General features: G+C 33.2%; 1 protein-coding gene across 5 annotated transcripts in view; it reads left to right on the top strand.

Annotated features, from left to right (window-relative positions):
• The window catches only part of LOC146001549 (uncharacterized), a 103,535-nt gene that overhangs the window by 75,831 nt on the left and 9,868 nt on the right, over positions 1-17,836 (top strand). For 4 of the 5 annotated variants that reach the window (XM_083139012.1, XM_083139013.1, XM_083139011.1 and 1 more), the window contains 8 exons: positions 4,629-4,771; positions 6,219-6,361; positions 6,846-7,056; positions 8,764-10,096; positions 11,177-11,447; positions 14,518-14,614; positions 15,927-16,103; positions 16,503-16,641. In XM_083139012.1, the coding sequence (XP_082995138.1) occupies positions 4,629-4,771; positions 6,219-6,361; positions 6,846-7,056; positions 8,764-10,096; positions 11,177-11,447; positions 14,518-14,614; positions 15,927-16,103; positions 16,503-16,641 (2,514 nt within the window). The remainder of the gene's footprint in view (positions 1-4,628; positions 4,772-6,218; positions 6,362-6,845; positions 7,057-8,763; positions 10,097-11,176; positions 11,448-14,517; positions 14,615-15,926; positions 16,104-16,502; positions 16,642-17,836) is intronic. The other variant, XM_083139010.1, reaches the window with a different exon arrangement.

The following is a 17,836-nucleotide window of genomic DNA, read 5'->3' as shown; positions in this document are numbered from 1 at the left end:
GTTTTCAGAGAACTACTGTTTATGGCAGACTTTTAAACATTTTTTATTTTTATTCTTTTGGGAGGGTGAGGAGGGACAATCTGATTCTGAGAAGTGAAATTTTAAATCCTTATCATCAGGCACAGTTATAAGAAAAAGTGGAGGAGGAGGAAGGAAAATTTAAATTTCTCACACCTCTTCAGCTAGTCTTGTCCACCCCTCCCCTCCCACTAAAAAATGAATTGGATAATTCTAAAATGTAGTCCTGTTTAAAGAGGAAAAAGTTTTGGGTTTGCCTGTAATTTTGTGCATTGTTTTTGAAAATTAAGGAGTGTGAAATAAAACTTTCCTGATAATGTCACTGTACTGATATTTGAATATTACTTTGAGGGGTTATAAATGAGAAAATTTAAGTATTCCATAGTACGCCTTTTCAATCTATTGGTACGAATTTTACTTTAAAATGTTCCCAGATGACTTGCAGCTCGAATAATAAAGCAGATATCATTTAATCGTGAAATGATGGAAATTCTCATTTGAAACATTCAGAAAAATTAAGCTGTCATCATTTAGTCATGACATAATGGAAATTTTCGTTTTTCACCTTGTTATAACTTGCAAGATATCTGACTTGGAAATAATTAGTGTTTGAACCTGAACAAGTACAGATATAGCTCATGTATGCAGTTCATTATCATCAAGTTCCCAGAGTAAAATGTTCCCTGTTGGGAAAATACTAAAGGTGTAGTGGTGAATATTAGAGCTGAACAAAGATTTTGAACCCAGGATAGTTTATATACTCCAGATGGTAATTTGATCATGTTGTAGTCAAGAAATCCCATGTTTAATTTCTGGTGAAGTGGTATTACATAGTTCAGGCAGTAAAACATTTTAGTGCATTTTAGTCTGTTGCAATAGCTGTTAGATTAGATTAGAACTAGGGCTAACTTCATACCAGTAGATATAATGAAATAATTAATTAATTAAAATTAACTGCATAGGCACATCATTTTGCACCCTTCAATGCATGCAGGGGAAAATCTCCTTATCTAAAATCCTTACATTAAAGTTTTAAAAAAGGGGCTGTAAAAAGCCTCTGGAGAAATGTGCAGGTTGTAAAGTCACATTCATAGGACATACACAACACATTAAAAAAGGCAAGGACACACTTTTCACAGAGTATGGAAAAAACCAACTTTCAAAGTATCAACTCAGCCCTAATTTCAACCAACAGCATTGGCAATAATTTGTGTTTAGCTATTGTTGATTTCCTTATCATGTGAGAGAAATGTTAACAGGTCCAACAGGATCACTGAGTATTCACAAATGTTTTTGAGAGTGAATGCACATGTGCGTGAATTTGTGTGTGTGTGAAAGGTGGGAGCATCCAGCTGCAAGATATTTCATTGTTATGAATTGATTAAAGAACACATGATCTGGTAACATGTCTAGCTTCTAAATTGTTAGTCATTGGTATCTGTGGAGTAATTTTTGAAGTAAATAAAGCTACTTTAGTTGGCATATGATGTAAGTTCACACATTAACTTGGGGTCTCTCTTCCAGAATTTACAGTCGCACATTGCATATGTGGAAGTTCAAATATTCAGTTTCCTAGTCATTTTCGTTGCCTTAAAATAAACTGCTCAAGGAAATGTTCATACTTGAAGTGTCTCCCTGTTTTTTACTTTTGACCTTCTGCGACAGTACCATCTTTGTATTAGCGGGTCCCAAGTTCAAATCCCAGTTGGGCTTTCTAAGCAACTTGAAAAACTAACTCTGTGAGAGTACGTAAACCATAACAGTGACGATCACTCATCTATAGGGGCATGCATATTTCGTTTTTGACGAAAAAACGAAATTTGAAAAAACACATTGTAGTGTTAATTTTTCATGTTTTTGAAAGGTGTGAGATGCATTTTGTGACCATGTTTTGTCACGAAATAATGCGAAATGAGCTGCAAAAAGCGAAATTAACTCTTAAACACGAAATTTACCATTTATATACCGACGCGACACTTTCTGAAGTCTGAAGTATCCTGTGAGTTATGCAATTCCCGGAAAATTGATTAATTCTGCTGTTAATATTGGAGAAGCAAAAATGGACTCCTTTACACAGAAATAAACTTAATACTCTTATAACTACATAAATGTGCTATTAGAAGTGAAATGTTAATTCTGTGGAATAAGTGTAGTTTTTAAATCAAATTTAGGATTATATTCACAATTTTAAAACCAAAATGTCTTTTTATATACCACTTTTCATCAAATTTTTCACCGCTATAACACCGATATTTCATTTTATTTACCGCTTTTGAACCCGAAATTGACTCCGTTTTTGTTCCAAAATTTTGCTTTTTTATTTACCAAAAATATGTGCCTCTACTCATCTATCAATAAATAGATACTAATCAGAAAGGATCCTTATGAGCCCATTATATCTGCTTCTCCATGTCTACTATCAGAGGCATGAACATAAATTTTGATGGTCTGATAAAGCTACCAAATAGTAGTTGGTCACCATAAATTAACGTGATTGGTCTGTTGGCCATGAGAGAGAACAATTAAAGTGATTTCCAATATCTTGGAAAGTAGTAAATGTGATAATATCTAATTTTGTAAATTTAACTATCTTGCAAATAAGACTAATGCAACATTTTTTTTTATTCCTTAATGTGTCCATGTATTAAAAGGAATAATTTCATTACATCTTTGAAATTATTGCAAGAAATTCAACCCATCCTTGTTAGGTTGCCATTTGTTTTGAAATGTAAGAAGTAGCCCCATAGTTTGAGGAATTTGGCAATATCTCTATCGTATATTTATTCTATGCCAAGAAATGAACTGAACACCTTGAATGTGAAGAAACTACATTCACCTTTTTATGAACTTATATTTGCTAGACATATTTTGCTTCTTGTTTTGATAGTTTTATTACCTAATATCGGATGATTCACAATTTGTTTCAGCATATGAAAAAAATAGGAAGTAAATTAATAAATGCAATTATTACAGCCTTAAAAAAAACTTTAATTTTATTTTTGCCATGAAATTCAGCACACTCTTGCATTATTATTATTTTTTGTTCATAAACATAATATTAGGGATGGGACAGAATTATCAGCATACATATCAATTATTTTATTGATCTGATATTCCTATAAATAATCTGTAATTTAGTGCAGAATTTCACAATTTTATTTAATGAGTATAAAAGTATAATTCATGCACCACCTGGTTTAGTAAAGTAAATGTCAAAATAAACATTGTTTTTCTTAGGTAAAATCCCATTGCAGTCACCAAGTTCTTCATGGAACATTTCATAATTTTATATCTGTAATTTATTGCTATTGGCAAAAAAAAAAAAAAAAAAAAAAAAAAAAATCATTGATACACCCCAACTAAATAGCTAGTAATTAGGTGCATAATTCTGCAATTTTCTTATTGTTTTTGTGAATATGAAGTGTAAAATTAGATGATATAGTGGTAACACTTGTCACTTTCTAATGGAGGAGCCACATGCTAGATCCCCAGTGAAGGCACAAGTGGTTCGGACCCCACTTTAAACTCTAAGTCCGGTTTCAATTAGCCCAAATGAACCTTTCATATAAAATTGTAATTGTTCCATGAAGGACCTAACTGGGCCATCCATTCACTTCCTTGCGTAATTTATGTAACCATGTGACTGCAATAGGTTGTGCCTTGGAAACAAATTTCATATTTATGAATTTACATGCTTATAATCAGCCACAAACTTTGGTTTTAACCAAATCAAAGTACATGTGGGAAGATAATTTTTTTTTAAATGAATGCTGCTGGCACATTGTCACTAGTAATGATGTTGATCTATTGAGAGAAGTGCATTTTACAGTATTGGAATTTGTTTTACTAACAAGATTAATCATGATGGATGCAGTTAACACAGTTTAAGTATTACATACATGGAGTTTTGTGTTTCCGCATTGCACAATTGGATAGTTTTTTCCCGATTAATTTTGAAGGCTCGCTGCCTTCATTTGAATGAAGGCAGTGAGTGAGCTTTGAAATTAATCGGAAAAAACTATCCAATTGCACAACACGGAAACACGAAACCCCATGTAGGTAATAAGATTTGTTTTTCATAACATCTGTATACTTTCTCCTGTAGATTAGTAGGGATCTTGTGTGTCTCCATGATGCATGGTTATCCTCCAGATGTAAGTGCAAATGTTGTACTCAAGCTCCACTAATTTCCCACACAAAAGAAATTAAATAAAATTTAAAAAAAAGAAAAGAAAGTTAAAATTTCATATACCAGCTTAAGCAAAGTGAAATTCACTTCAGTGTGATAATGTACAATTGTAATTTAAATTATGTCACAGTTAACATATTTATCCAAATGTAGGAGTTAATCAGATTCCGTGAAATCAGTATTCCCATATATCAAAATAACTACATAATGTAAATGTATGCACTATTTCCAGTACAGGTGTTTTATATTGTTTGGAACGGTTCTTGGAGGTGAATGGATGTGTTTTGCATCAATTGGTTCCCTTTGCAATCCTTTACTTCAAATTCCATCTAATCTTGGTATATATTTTTTTTCTGTAAAAAGGAAATTTAAATTGATTTTAGCAGTAAGGAGCTATCAATGTTATGTACTTACTTTTCAGAAGATAGAGCGAAAAGAAAAAATAGAACAAATAGTTAGAGAAAGAGAAAGGCAAAGATTAGAAGTACACCAGAAAAGATGGTCTCGTCGAGAGGAAGCAGATTTCTACAGAACTGTGTCAACATTTGGAGTAGAGTTTGATAGGTAAGTTTGTAATATAGTGATTTTTTTTCAGTATTAAATATCGTAGATAGCACATAGTTATATTACAAGAGGAGAAATTTCACCAACTTATTGTTCACGTCATCAGATCTGATGGGAGTTTAAATGAAAAACCAGTACAATGTTTTAATGTAAACAATATATATGCATTTCATCCCTGTTACACCACACAGGTTACTGGCATCTTATTTAATTTGTATTTATTCTCCAACTGTGTCAAGTTAACGTGTTTGTCTCTGGAAACTTTTTGGGGTACACTTGTATACCTTTAATGTTCTTTCTTGCAATTTAATATGTTCTCATGCAGACCTTTGAGGTTGTTTTTATACCTTACATATATTTTATACATTTTTAAACCTGGCACATATTTTCGTTAAGGTGGAAACTCCCTCCATCTTGAGATGGATGCGAGTAGTCTCCAGTCCTTGCACACCCAAAACACATTGACAGACAAACATGTTTTTACTTTCAACTCCATTGTTTAATGTTAAATAGTGAAAAACATATTTTTTTTTCACCACATGGCTTAAGACAATACATTGCAACACACAAGGTGTCATATTCGTAATATTACTTTGAATCTTAATTGTACATTGTCCACAGGCCAAGATTCACATATTTAAAGACTAGGCTTAACAATTTCACATCAGTTTACTGATTTCAGATTACATGATTCTGTGAAAGTACAGAAATAGAATGAAAAGGGAGGGGATATCCAAATTGATGTGAAATTTATGCATGATTTATGACTATTTTGCAAAAATATCATATTCCCGATTCATGTTTCAGAGAATGAAAAATGTGGCAGCAAATTAATATACTTACCCACAACACTGATTTATCGATTATCTTTTAACTATCAATAAAACTTTGTTAAACTAGTTGTGGATAATTAAGTACTATATTCCAGTTTTTTAATCGTTCTTCTGCTTGGTGCTCTTTATTGAGTCAGATGGTTAGTCAGTTCTCATTTTATGCAGTTCAATTATGTGCAGAAATTGAAAACAAAAACAGTAAATGTCCATTTGCCTTTCAAATAGGCTGAAATTTGTATGTATGAACGTACAGATGGAACCAGTTACTGATTATCCAGTCAATAATGGTTTATCTGTAAAATTTCTAATTTGGCAAATCCAATATTTCCACTGCCAGTCATCTGGTTCTGCATGTTGATTAAGGAAATGAATATATTATGTAGGTTTAGTATGGCACTGTATATTGGTATATCTGCATAAACTCATTAGGGAATACTTTGAGTATTCGCTGATACATGTGCATTGGTTCAGAATATGTGAGTGCACAATTCTGCTATTTTGTTATTGTTTTGTGGATCTAATTTATGTCCTCATGCTTGTAGTATGAGAGAAAATGAAAGTTTTATCTTATTTTTATGTGGTTATTTAACAGTGTAATTGTAAATTATTTTCAGGAAAAGAGGCAGATTCGATTGGAATAAATTCAGAGCCATATCCAGATTGGACAGGAAGTTTGATGATACAATGACAGAATATTACAGAGCCTTCATTGCAACTTGCAAGAGAGTTTGTGGAATGAAATTGGCTGATGAGGAAGGTAGGTTCATGCACAATATATGCAAATAACTTATATATGTTATTAGCGGCAAATATTCATTGAATGGTGGTGATGGTTGGGGGAGATCATACCGACAGTATGAGCTTTATTTTCTGTCTTCAAACTTAACATGCATGTGTGTTCTTGAAATACAGAGTTGTCTAACTTGAGGAAACTGCAATCATTGCATTTTTATATTGTTAATTGGTTTAATAAACTTGGGAACCTAATTTAAAAATGAGAAAATATATTTTCCTAGAAGATCGTATAGTAATTACATATTCGTTTTGACAAAGCATGTTGACTGATCAACTTATGTTCTTGCCACAGAAGGTTCCATGTCCTGCAAGTATCCTTTCATCATTTTCATCCTCATCATTGCATTTAGTCTAGTGGCAGAAAACTTAACATTCTAATAGGGTTGTTTGTTTTTATAGCACCTGTATATGTGGCTATTATTTTACATTGTTGAAATAATTTCCAGATAATTTTGATGTTATGATAATGGAGCCAATTACCGAGGAGCGAGCAAGCAGAACCCTCGAGAGAATTGAACTTCTAAGTAAAATAAGGGAAGAAATCTTGCATCATCCACACCTTGAGGAAAGATTGAAGCTCTGTCAGTCTTCAGGGGAATTGCCCGAATGGTGGGTGCCTGGGAAGCATGACAGGGACCTGCTAATTGGGGCTGCCAAGTAAGTTTATATATAGGGAGTTCAAAGTAAAGTATTTATAATTAACCTTTTGATTGATTACCAAGGCCATTTTGCCATGTAAGCCCCCCCCCCCCCCTGGCCAATTTTGAGCAAAATGCAGAGTTTCATTTAGATGACTGTAGATCGTAGGCTAATTGCTCTAGACAGATGAATGAAGTACCGTTATACGTGGAATGAACCATAGATTCAGACTACATACAATTTATGCATATTGAGCAAATATATGGATGCAGGGAGAGGTGAGGAACCGAAAAATTCCAAATTTCTGAAGAAAAATGCCCCTTCCCCTCTCCGCCCCTAAACAATAAAGTACAGGACATTGTTAAAATACACATGGAAATGATCGCTGGCATGTCTGGAACAAGAAAATAATTGCACTATTATGAACAATACAAAACGACTTGTACCCCCAAAACGATATGTCTTTACGTCACTGAGCCATTCAGCAAAATGCGCAGTTACCTTGAAACTACTGTAGGTCCGAAGCTAATTGCCCTAGATGGATGAATCAGTACCGTTATATGTAGAATGGACCATAGATTCGGACTACATACAATTTATGAACATTGAGTGTATATATGAATGCAGGGGGAGGGGAGGAACCGGAAAATTCCAAAAATTCTCCCCCAAACCCCTTCCGCCCCTGGACAACAAAGTACAGGACATTGTCAAAATACACATGGAAATGATCGAAGCAAACTATTCCCAATTCGAGGTTCAACTACACTATTGGCACGATTGTAGTGGAACAAAAATTCCAGTCTTTGTTGGGCACTTATGCTTTTTTTCTTCAGAGGAAGCTGCCATTTTCCTGCCTTTTTATAGAAAAAGAATACTGCAAGAGTCCTTACGGTGCAATATATGTGTTAATAATATAAAAGAAGAAAATCGCAATTCCAGCTAAAAATAGCGACATTATGACGTAAAAACTATGAACATGACAAGGTATCTTTAAAAAGATAGGTGGTCCACAGGGAGTTACAGGAAGGTATCTTTTGAAAGATAGGCGGTAACAAGAGGTTAATACGACTGAGCTGATAACACTTTGAGCTGATATTATTACACATTTATAGTTGATACCAATACAGTGCAGATTAATCAGATTACTGTCAGTATTGGCCAGTGTAGGTAATTGCTAAAATTACCAATAATTTTAGCAATTTGACATTTCTAAAAATTATGCAGAATTCTGCCATTTTGTTTTTTAATGAATATAAAGACTTAATTTGTGTCCCCAGGTTTTGTTATGTCGAAATACAGAGGCCAGACCCAATATAGTCATTCAGTTATATATATATATATATATTAAGAAGGTGAATGTGAGCCATTCAGATCTTCATGAAACATTTGTAATAATACTTCAAATTGATAGAATATCTGTTATTGGTATTAGTAAATTTTGTTTCTGCAGTTCAAAAATTTAATATTTCGTCCATCCTTACAAAAATACAAGGAGCCTTTCAGATAAATGTATATATTGAAAAATTAGTGAAAGTAGTGTGAAATATTATATGAAAATAAAGGATACAATGTGAGAGTTATTTTTAGATTATTGGCAATCAGTGAACTGATATGACTCTATTGGCCGATACCGATAGAGAACCACAATTTGCTCCAACCCTAATTTCTGTGTTGCTATTATTTGATAGTTAGAAGTTGTTTTTTACGTGTTTTCTTTAATTACAGGCATGGTCTTGGAAGAACAGATTTCTACATATTGAATGATCCAGAACTATCTTTTCGGGAAATTTTGCGTAGGCACATGGTTGGTGAGCCATTGATCAATCCACATGAGCGAGTTCATGAAAAGGCTAAAGAAAGTTCTGGACATGATAGGCCCTTCAAAATAGAAGATGCAATCAAAATAGAGAAACCAGAGGACATTCTGAAAATTGACAAGGATGAAATAATTGTAAAGTTAGAAAAGGGTGAAGGAACATTGAAGATAGAGAAAATCAATGTGAAGAAAGAGAAGATTGTGGAAAAAGAGTTGAAGGATGATGTCAGATTGACCATCGTGAAGAAAGAAAAGGATGAGATTTCGAACTATCCCAAAAGTGAAATAACAGTGGAGATAAAACCTGTGAAGAAGGAGGAGGTCTCTGACGACGAGAAAGGAGTAAAGACTGTCACTTTGGAGGAAGTGAAAGAGATTATAAAATCAGAAAGTGAAGAAAAGTTGGAGAAAGAGAAGACGGAGAAAATGGAAAACAAGGTTGTGGAAGAGGAGAAAGTTGATGACAAGCCAAAACCTGATGAGAAAGAAGAAGATAAAACTATCGACGATGCAAAGCAAGCAGATGAATCTGTGGAAACCAAAGATAAGGAGGAATCTGATGTGGTGAGTTCTGAAGCAAAGAGAGATGAAGAAACTGGTGAAAAGACTGTAGAAGAGACCGCCGTGGCAGACAAAAGCAGTGATGAGAAGGAAACTGATAAAGAAGAGGCCAAAACTGATAAAGAAGTGGTCAATACTGATGAAGCAAATAAACCTGAAGATACAGAAACAAAAGAAGCTAAAAAAGAGGAGGAGTTGGAAAAAAAAGAGAAGAGCTCTGATAATAGAGATGAAAAGAGCGAAGCGGAGAAACCTCCCGAAAATGAGAGTAACCAAGTTGATTCAGAGACCAAGAAGGAAACGACAGAAGTAGTCGAGAAGCCTGAAGATGTGAGTGCAGACAAAGAGAGCAAAGTGCAAGAAGAAGAGAAAAGTGAGGTTAAAACTGAAATTAAAGAGGAAGTCATTCCACCAGTTAAAAGCGTCAAAGATGAATGCATAGGCAACGACACCAAGATAGAACCCGTGAACTTCCGTGAACATAAAAAAGTTGTTGAAGATAAACCAAGAGACTTCAAGTCCCTGTTTCCTGAATTGGAAGTTATTCAGCCACTTTCCAAGTTGGCAGAATTAGACACATTCATGTTCAGAGAAAGACACGTGGGTGGATTTGATTATGCAGAACCTACTGTAGCACAACTGCTTGCACAAAGCTACCAAAATCCTATCAGGTGGCCAAAGGTTAGTATTCATAACGTAACTTTCATTCTAGAGTAAGTTATGCATGTTAATTTATAAGTGTCTTTAAAAGTTTTGTATCCTTTTGCAAAATAATATTCCTCTTATAGTACATGTACTTACATGATCCAGAAGAATATAATATTAAAATGATGCTGAATAAAATTTTATGTAGGCAGTGAGTTGTATACAGAGTAGAAAGTAATGTCACACCTTTGATTGTCACCTGCTATTTTCTTTTCATGAGGTAGTTCCTAGTTTGTTAAAAAATGTGAGTAATTTTCACCAAAGTTTAGAAAAAAAGATGCCCACAAATTATCTTTTCCCAATATTTTCAGTGAGTTTCTTGGTAGCCTAATGGTTAAGTCTCTTATCTTTGGGTTGAGTCATCTTAGTTTCAATTTCCAGTAGAAAGTTAGCTTTTCATCATTGTTGATCCAGTATTATTAAAAACATATGACTAAGTACTTGCTACTTTGCATCTTCAGTCAGTTTTGAGAAATGATCTAAGGAGATTTTTCTTCCATATTTATACAAATCAGTAACAATCGCTTTTGAAATTTGAATTAGGCCAGTGACTGTAAAAATAATCATACTAATTCCTGATAGATCTAATTCCTTGGCAAATTTAACAACTTTAAATTATTGGTTATAAATGTTATAGTAGCAATTTGCCAGAATTGTAAAAAAATGTTTGCAAGGTTCATTCATTTGGTTATAGCAGTATGGAAGACCTTATATTTTTATGGAAGTTCAAATTAACACATTTGTTCAGGAAAAATGTTCCCAAGTCGTAGATACATAACAGAATATCTCTCCCTAGTGGAGGCACATTGGACAGTGGTTTGGATCCACTATAAACTGTAGGCCCAATCCTGATTAGCTTATCTAAGCATACAAACTTTGACATTCAGGACATGATATCTTAACTGTAGGAAAGTGTAGGCTTCAGTTGTGTCAATGTTTTAAAATACATACGAACCTCATTTTTTAATGTCAGTATTGTACATCAATGTGTGTGTGTTTTATTTTTATTTTTTTTTTGTGTGTAATACCATGTTCTTATATTTTGTGTGCACGCAGGATAGAGTTCTTCAGATTCGTTTGGAGCACATTGTGTATGCTGTGGAAAACAATGAGTGGCCAGTGTCACGTCATTGTAGTATTTATCCTCCTCCTGCTATTGAGTTGGATTTGAGTGCCCATGATACACCTGATGTTACGCCTAAGCGTGATACCTCAACGCCAATGTCTGAAGGATCTGAAGTAATAACGATCACAACAGATCATGGTGCTCCACGGTTTGCCAAGAAGAGGAAAAGGCACATTGCTATTGATGTTGAAACAGAAAGAGGTGAGTGTCTTAAATTTTTAACAGCATTATTGTTTATATATATTTATACAAATAGAAGAAAAAACACATTTAGTGCTGGCTCATTGGCTGAAGATATTAAGTGGTCGACGTTGAATCTTTCTACCGAAGTTCTCAGGTTCAAGTCCCAGACTGGTGTGGGCATCCTTGTGAATGTCCCTCCATCAATTATATCTAATCATCACTCACCCTCGTTGTTGCGATTAGTCAAAAGTGGCAGAAATGTGCTCCTGAAATACAAAAGCACCTTTAGTTTACTGCTTTAAATTGAGTACCTTGTCTACTCATTATTTTGGCACTAGGTTTTTTTGTATTATTTTCCAGAGACTCTAATAATAGCTGAATAGTATTTGTGTCAGGTAAACAGTGTTAGATTTCAAAAAAAGAAAACTATTGTATCTATTGTGTAGGTAAACTTCTGTATTTCTATGTTGCTCTTTTCATTGTCACCCGATTAATTTTGAATGACAGTTTCCTTTATTATCATATGACATAGCACCTCTCTACCACCACAGTACACCAAAGAGACTCCCTTATGGAGAATATTATCAAGGAAACACTGCCACCCTAGCACTGCCAGAGGGTGGAATCGGAACAAAAGTAGAGAAAGCAGTGATGCACTATCCATCTCTGCCGTAGGTGTCATAACTAATATTAATGGGCAGTGGTTATTTGAGATTAATAAAGAGTACAACAAAAGGAGCAACATGGGAATACGAAATTTACCTACACAATATTTCACCACACCACACAGTGAATATTGTATTTGTTTGTTTAACATTCTGGAACTGTGTTTCTCTCCTTTATTCAAAATTATAGATCTTATTTCTGCAAATCTAGGTAAAGACCATAATTTTTTTTTTTTAAGTTGAAAATAAGTGCCAGAAAAGACAATAAAGGTTCAAATGTTAACAGTATGCACAAATGGTTCACGTTTTATTCATTTAAGCTGATAAAAAAAATTGTTGAGTGTAATTCTGACATATGAAATGCACACAGCAGAACCTTTAGTTCCAGAACCAAACTTGACTGAAGTTAAAGATGCTATTAACAGGCTAAAGAATAACAAAGCACCTGGCATTGATTTAATACCAGCTGAGTTAATTAAATATGGTGGAAATTCGTTAATATGTCAAATTCATAAATTAATTTGTTTAATATGGAATAAAGAAGAAATCCCTCAACAGTGGAAAGAATCCATAATTGTTCCTGTGTTTAAAAAACGTTATAAAATGAACTGCAATAATTACCGTGGGATTTCTCTACTCTCAACAACATATAAAATATTATCTAACATTCTTTTAACAAGACTAACCCCATATGCTAATGAAATTATAGGTGATTATCAATGTGGATTTAAACGTAACAGATCAACTACAGATCAAATTTTTCACATTGGACAGACACTTGGAAAAAAAGTGGGAATATAATCAAAATGTCCATCAGCTATTCATTGATTTCAAAAAAGCATATGATTCGGTCAACAGAGATAAATTATATAATATACTAGTAGAGTTTGGAATACCTAAGAAGCTTGTTAGTATGATAAAAGTATGCACCAGTGAAACAGAAAGTAAAATTCGTGTGGGTATTAATGTGTCTGACAAATTTACAATTCCTGATGGGTTAAAACAAGGAGATGCATTATCTCCATTGCTCTTTAATTTTGCCTTAGAATATGCTGTTAGGAAGGTTAAAGAAACTAACGAAGGACTAAAATTAAATGGTGTGACTCAGTTGTTAGCATATGCAGATGATGTAGATTTATGAGGGGACGATATAAATACAATTAAGAATAATGCTAAAATATTTTTCAAAACTGCTAAAGAGATAGGTTTGGAAGTTAACAAAGAGAAAACTAAATATATATACTTACAGGCCGAAAGCAAGTGTTAGGTAATAATCAAAATCTAATTTTTGATAACAACTCGTTTGAACCAGTTTCCAAATTCAAATACTTAGGAGTAATATTAACAAGTGAAAATTATATTGAAGAGGAAATAAAAAGTAGGCTTAATTCAGGAAACGCTTGTTACTTCTCTCTTCATAAACTTTTGTCTTCTTGTTTAATATCTAAGAAACTAAAAGTTAAAATATACAAAACAGTAATTTTGCCTGTAGTATTATATGGGTGTGAAACTTGGTCCCTTATATTGAAAGAGGAACATAAATTGAGAGTATTTGAAAAGAAGATCCTTAGGAAAATCTTTGGACCTAAAAGGGATGAGGAGACAGGTGAGTGGAGAAGGTTACATAATTTAGAACTACATAATTTGTATTCATGTCCAGATATTATTAGAATAATTAAATCAAGAAGACTTAGGTGGGCAGGCCATGTGGCACGAATGGGAGAGGAAAGAGGAGTTTATAGGATCGTTGTTGGGAAACCTGATGGTAAGAGACCTGTAGGAAGGCCAAGACGAAGATGGAGGGTCAACGTTGAGATGGACCTAAAGGAAATCGGTAGGGATGGAAAAGAGTATATAGATCTTGCTCAAGATAGGGACAAATGGAAGGCCTGTGTTGCTGCAGCCATGAACCTTCGGGTTTAAGAAGGCTAGAGAGTTAGTTAGTTAGTTAATTCTGACATATCTAGATGTGTCTAAAGATATCTGTTTGGCGGTTACGCGGAGATAGGTAATTTACTCTGATCAGCTTGCTTTTATTTTTACGTGCAAATTACGAAGAAAATTTGCTCGGAAAAATGAAAAATAAGCTTGTGGAACCTCAATTATGTTTCAGCAGCCTGTGACAAAAGTTCTTGTAACAAACACATTGTCAAACTTACACACTTTTGTTTTTAAAGTTCCAATGTCATTAAAAAATTAAGCATGATGTGTAAGAATAGTGTACTGTATTTTTCATTGGTTGCAATATTATGCTTAAAGAACCTCTTGTGTGTGTAACCTTTAAGAAAAATCTGCCTTTTGAGCTATTTTTCTTGGTAATTCCCCCCAATTTGTCCTTAATATTTTTGAGACTATCTTTGTGCTATGTATTGTAAGGAAAGCTTCTAATAAGTTTCCAACTAATTGGTGCAATATTGTTTCAGCAAAACTGCATGCTCTTCTGAATAGCACCAGTCATCAGCCAGCTTTATCAAAGCCATCGTTTTGGGAACCAAATGAAGAGTCTTCTGAAGAGTCACGGTAAGTAATAGTAATGGAAGGTATTAATAAAGCTTTTACTGTTTTCAGTATGAAAGACATAATTGAAAAAATTTTTTTTTTTTACAAGTTGGTGACGTGATCCTTCATTTGCAAGGAGAAAGTATGGTACGTTTGTAAAATGGTTATCATTCATCCATCTTGTGTCAACTACATAAGTTCAAGGAAATGTGTGATGACCATAGCTGCCGAGTTTTACTTGTAATTGTGTTAAAGTACGTTGTGCTTTTGTTTATGGTCTTGAGAATGGCATTGAACAATTTTGATGAAATTCTGCAATTTAGACTTCAGTTCTAATAAGGAAAAGGTGTATTTAGTGTTTAGGTTATTTTTCATTGTATTTATTTCTTTTTTGCACATTGGAAATATTAGGGCTGAGTTGATACTCTTACAGATTTTCACTGATACAGATACTTAAAAATGGCAGTAATTCAAAATATTGATCAATATTAGTGTATAAATATTCTTCTCAAATTATATGCATCAAGTCACCAAGAAATATGCTTTAGAATATTCAAGAATTACATCAGAATATTAAAATAGATGTTATGTAATCAAAAAATACAGTTTTTAGTGCAAAATAAATATAGTTTGAATTTTGCTTAATTTCCAAGATAACTAGACTCCGTGAAAGTGTCCACGCCATTTTTGCGGACCCCATGGAAGGAAAATGTGACAGAAAAGTATGGGTTGGTATTTGTAGATGAATTCCAACTGATACTTTCCATCACCGATACTGATACATTGGCATCGGTATCGGCTCAGCCCTTGAAAATATGTTTTCAGTAACTTTTAATACTTTTTTATTAGTTTTTATTATTTTTATTTTACTTTCAAAGAATTGTTATAAATGAGAGAAAAATATATAAAAGTAACATATATCTGTGGAAAGAAATTATTTTGTAGATTTCAGAAAGATTTGGTAACTAATATCACCTTAAAAACATTCCTTTCTATAATTCTTTTGAAAAGCAACAAAAAAAGGCCAGTCTACATGTAAAAAACACAATATTTTCAGATTGGTCTGCTAAGTGTTAAAATTAAATGTGAATTGGAGTTTTTAAAGCCTAATATATGGTGATATCTCAGGAACTGTGTGTTTCCATTTCTTTTTACCACTGGTCAAAACTTAACACACACACACTCACTCACTTATTCAATCATACACATGTTATTTGGCTAAGAATTTATACTCCTTACCTTAGATTAACTTAAAATTTAAAAATATATTAAGTAGAAATAGTAGACAAATTTATGTTCTCCTTTTGTAAGTTTCTACCTTATTTATTTGCAGTTCAACACCAGTGTCAGCAAATAGACAGCCACCACCTGCGCACCAGCAGGCTCCACGTGGTCTTACTATGTCAATGAATTCATTTGATATGAAGTTCCACACACCAAATAAACCAGTTGGACCTACATTGATACCTGGCACTTCAAGTACGCTAACGCCAATAGATCTTTCATCAAGGTATGTTAACTCAGCAAAGACTTTACCAAGTGCTTTTCCTAATAAATTTAAATAACATAGAATTCATATGTAAGATTGTGCTGGAATAATTCTTCACAGCTCATTGTTGAAAACGTAATAAAAGTGTTTGTAATGAAAAGCAGAATTAAATATTATAAATAAGAAGAAAACAGCTTCTAACACAATTACTGTAGGACAAATTAATAAAAACTGTCTTGAAACTAATAAAATATAAGTTTTAAAAAGTATCCACCTAAATTGGAAGATTTTTTGCTTGTAGGGTTTATAAAGTGCAATATACATGTCCATAAATGCAACATGAATTTTGTGCTTCTCACACAGCCTTAAAATTGTTTCAGCATAAAATATTCGTGATCAAAATTCTTCCCTTCATTTCAGCCTTAACAAAAGTGATTCCCAGGAGACTCCCAAAAGCAGCAAGGAAACTATGCAAGAAGCTCAGGATTTCTCGCTTCCATCTAAAAATAAGCAAAAAAGTAAACTGGACGATATGTTGGATAAAATAATGAAACGCAAGGTGGGGTTTTTATATCTATTACATGTGCAATATTTTTAATTCATTGTGTCTTGGAAATTATACGTGAAACATAAGAAAGATTGGCATATTACACATATAAAAATGTAGGAAGAAATTAATAATTACCAAATAAAATACATTTGTCAGGAGGATAATTTGTTCACATGCGAATGTGTGTGCCAACATATCAGTTTTTTTCACGCTTATTTCTGAGCTATGTAGTATAGGAGTTTTGCCAAATTTATATGAGAATATCTCTTTGTGGGGACCATCTTTACCATTCAATTTTCCAGGGAAATTTTAAATTTTAGAAACGATCAGCTACTATCAATGACCAAGTTCATATTTTCAGTAATTGATGATGATACTCATATTTGCTTAGCCAATGTTACTAGCGTGTCAGCAGTATTGTGCATCTGAAGGTTAAGAAAGATGAAATGCCATATTTTGAAATTTCCCATTTCAGTGTTGCACATGCACATTAAAATTGAACATTTTTTGAATTAAGTTTTTTAATATTGAGCACACTGAAATTAAAGCAATGCCAACACAACATATCCCTTAGATGATTTTGCCATACTTCATTATTTCATATCAAAATAATTAATAAATTTGCCTTTTTTCATTAAGTATGTCCCAGTCATCAAAATAATCATTACATTTTTTCCTCATTGTTTTCAAACAATTTAGTTTTCCATATTACTAGAGGCATGCATATCTATCTCGTTTATGACGAAAACACGAAATGTGAAATAACACATTGTAATGTTAAATTTTCATGTTTCTGAAAAGTGTGAGGTGCATTTTCCCACCCTGTTGTGTCACGAAATAATGCAAAATGCGAAATAAACTTAAAAACATGAAATTTAGAGTTTATTTACTGACGCGACACCTTCTGAAGTTAGAATTATCCTTATAGTTATGCAATTCACGTAAAATTAGTTAATTATGCTGTAAATATTTGAGAAACAAAAGTGGATCCCTTTACACAGGAATGAACTAATATTCTGGTAACGACATAAATGTGCTATTAGAAGGGAGATGTTTATTTTGTGTAATAAGTGCAGTTTTTAAATTAAATTTGGGATTATTTTCAAATTTTTAAAACCAAAATGTCATTTTATATACATTCAACTCTCGATTCTACGAACCCCTCGAAGTAATGACCCTTTTCCCGGGAACCGTGAAAAATTTA

Source organism: Lepisma saccharinum, chromosome 17 (assembly GCF_977018435.1).
Source record: "Lepisma saccharinum chromosome 17, izLepSacc3.1, whole genome shotgun sequence".
Taxonomy (NCBI): domain Eukaryota; kingdom Metazoa; phylum Arthropoda; class Insecta; order Zygentoma; family Lepismatidae; genus Lepisma; species Lepisma saccharinum.
Note: the sequence above shows the minus strand (reverse complement) of the source record. Positions and strands in the feature narration are given on the sequence as shown.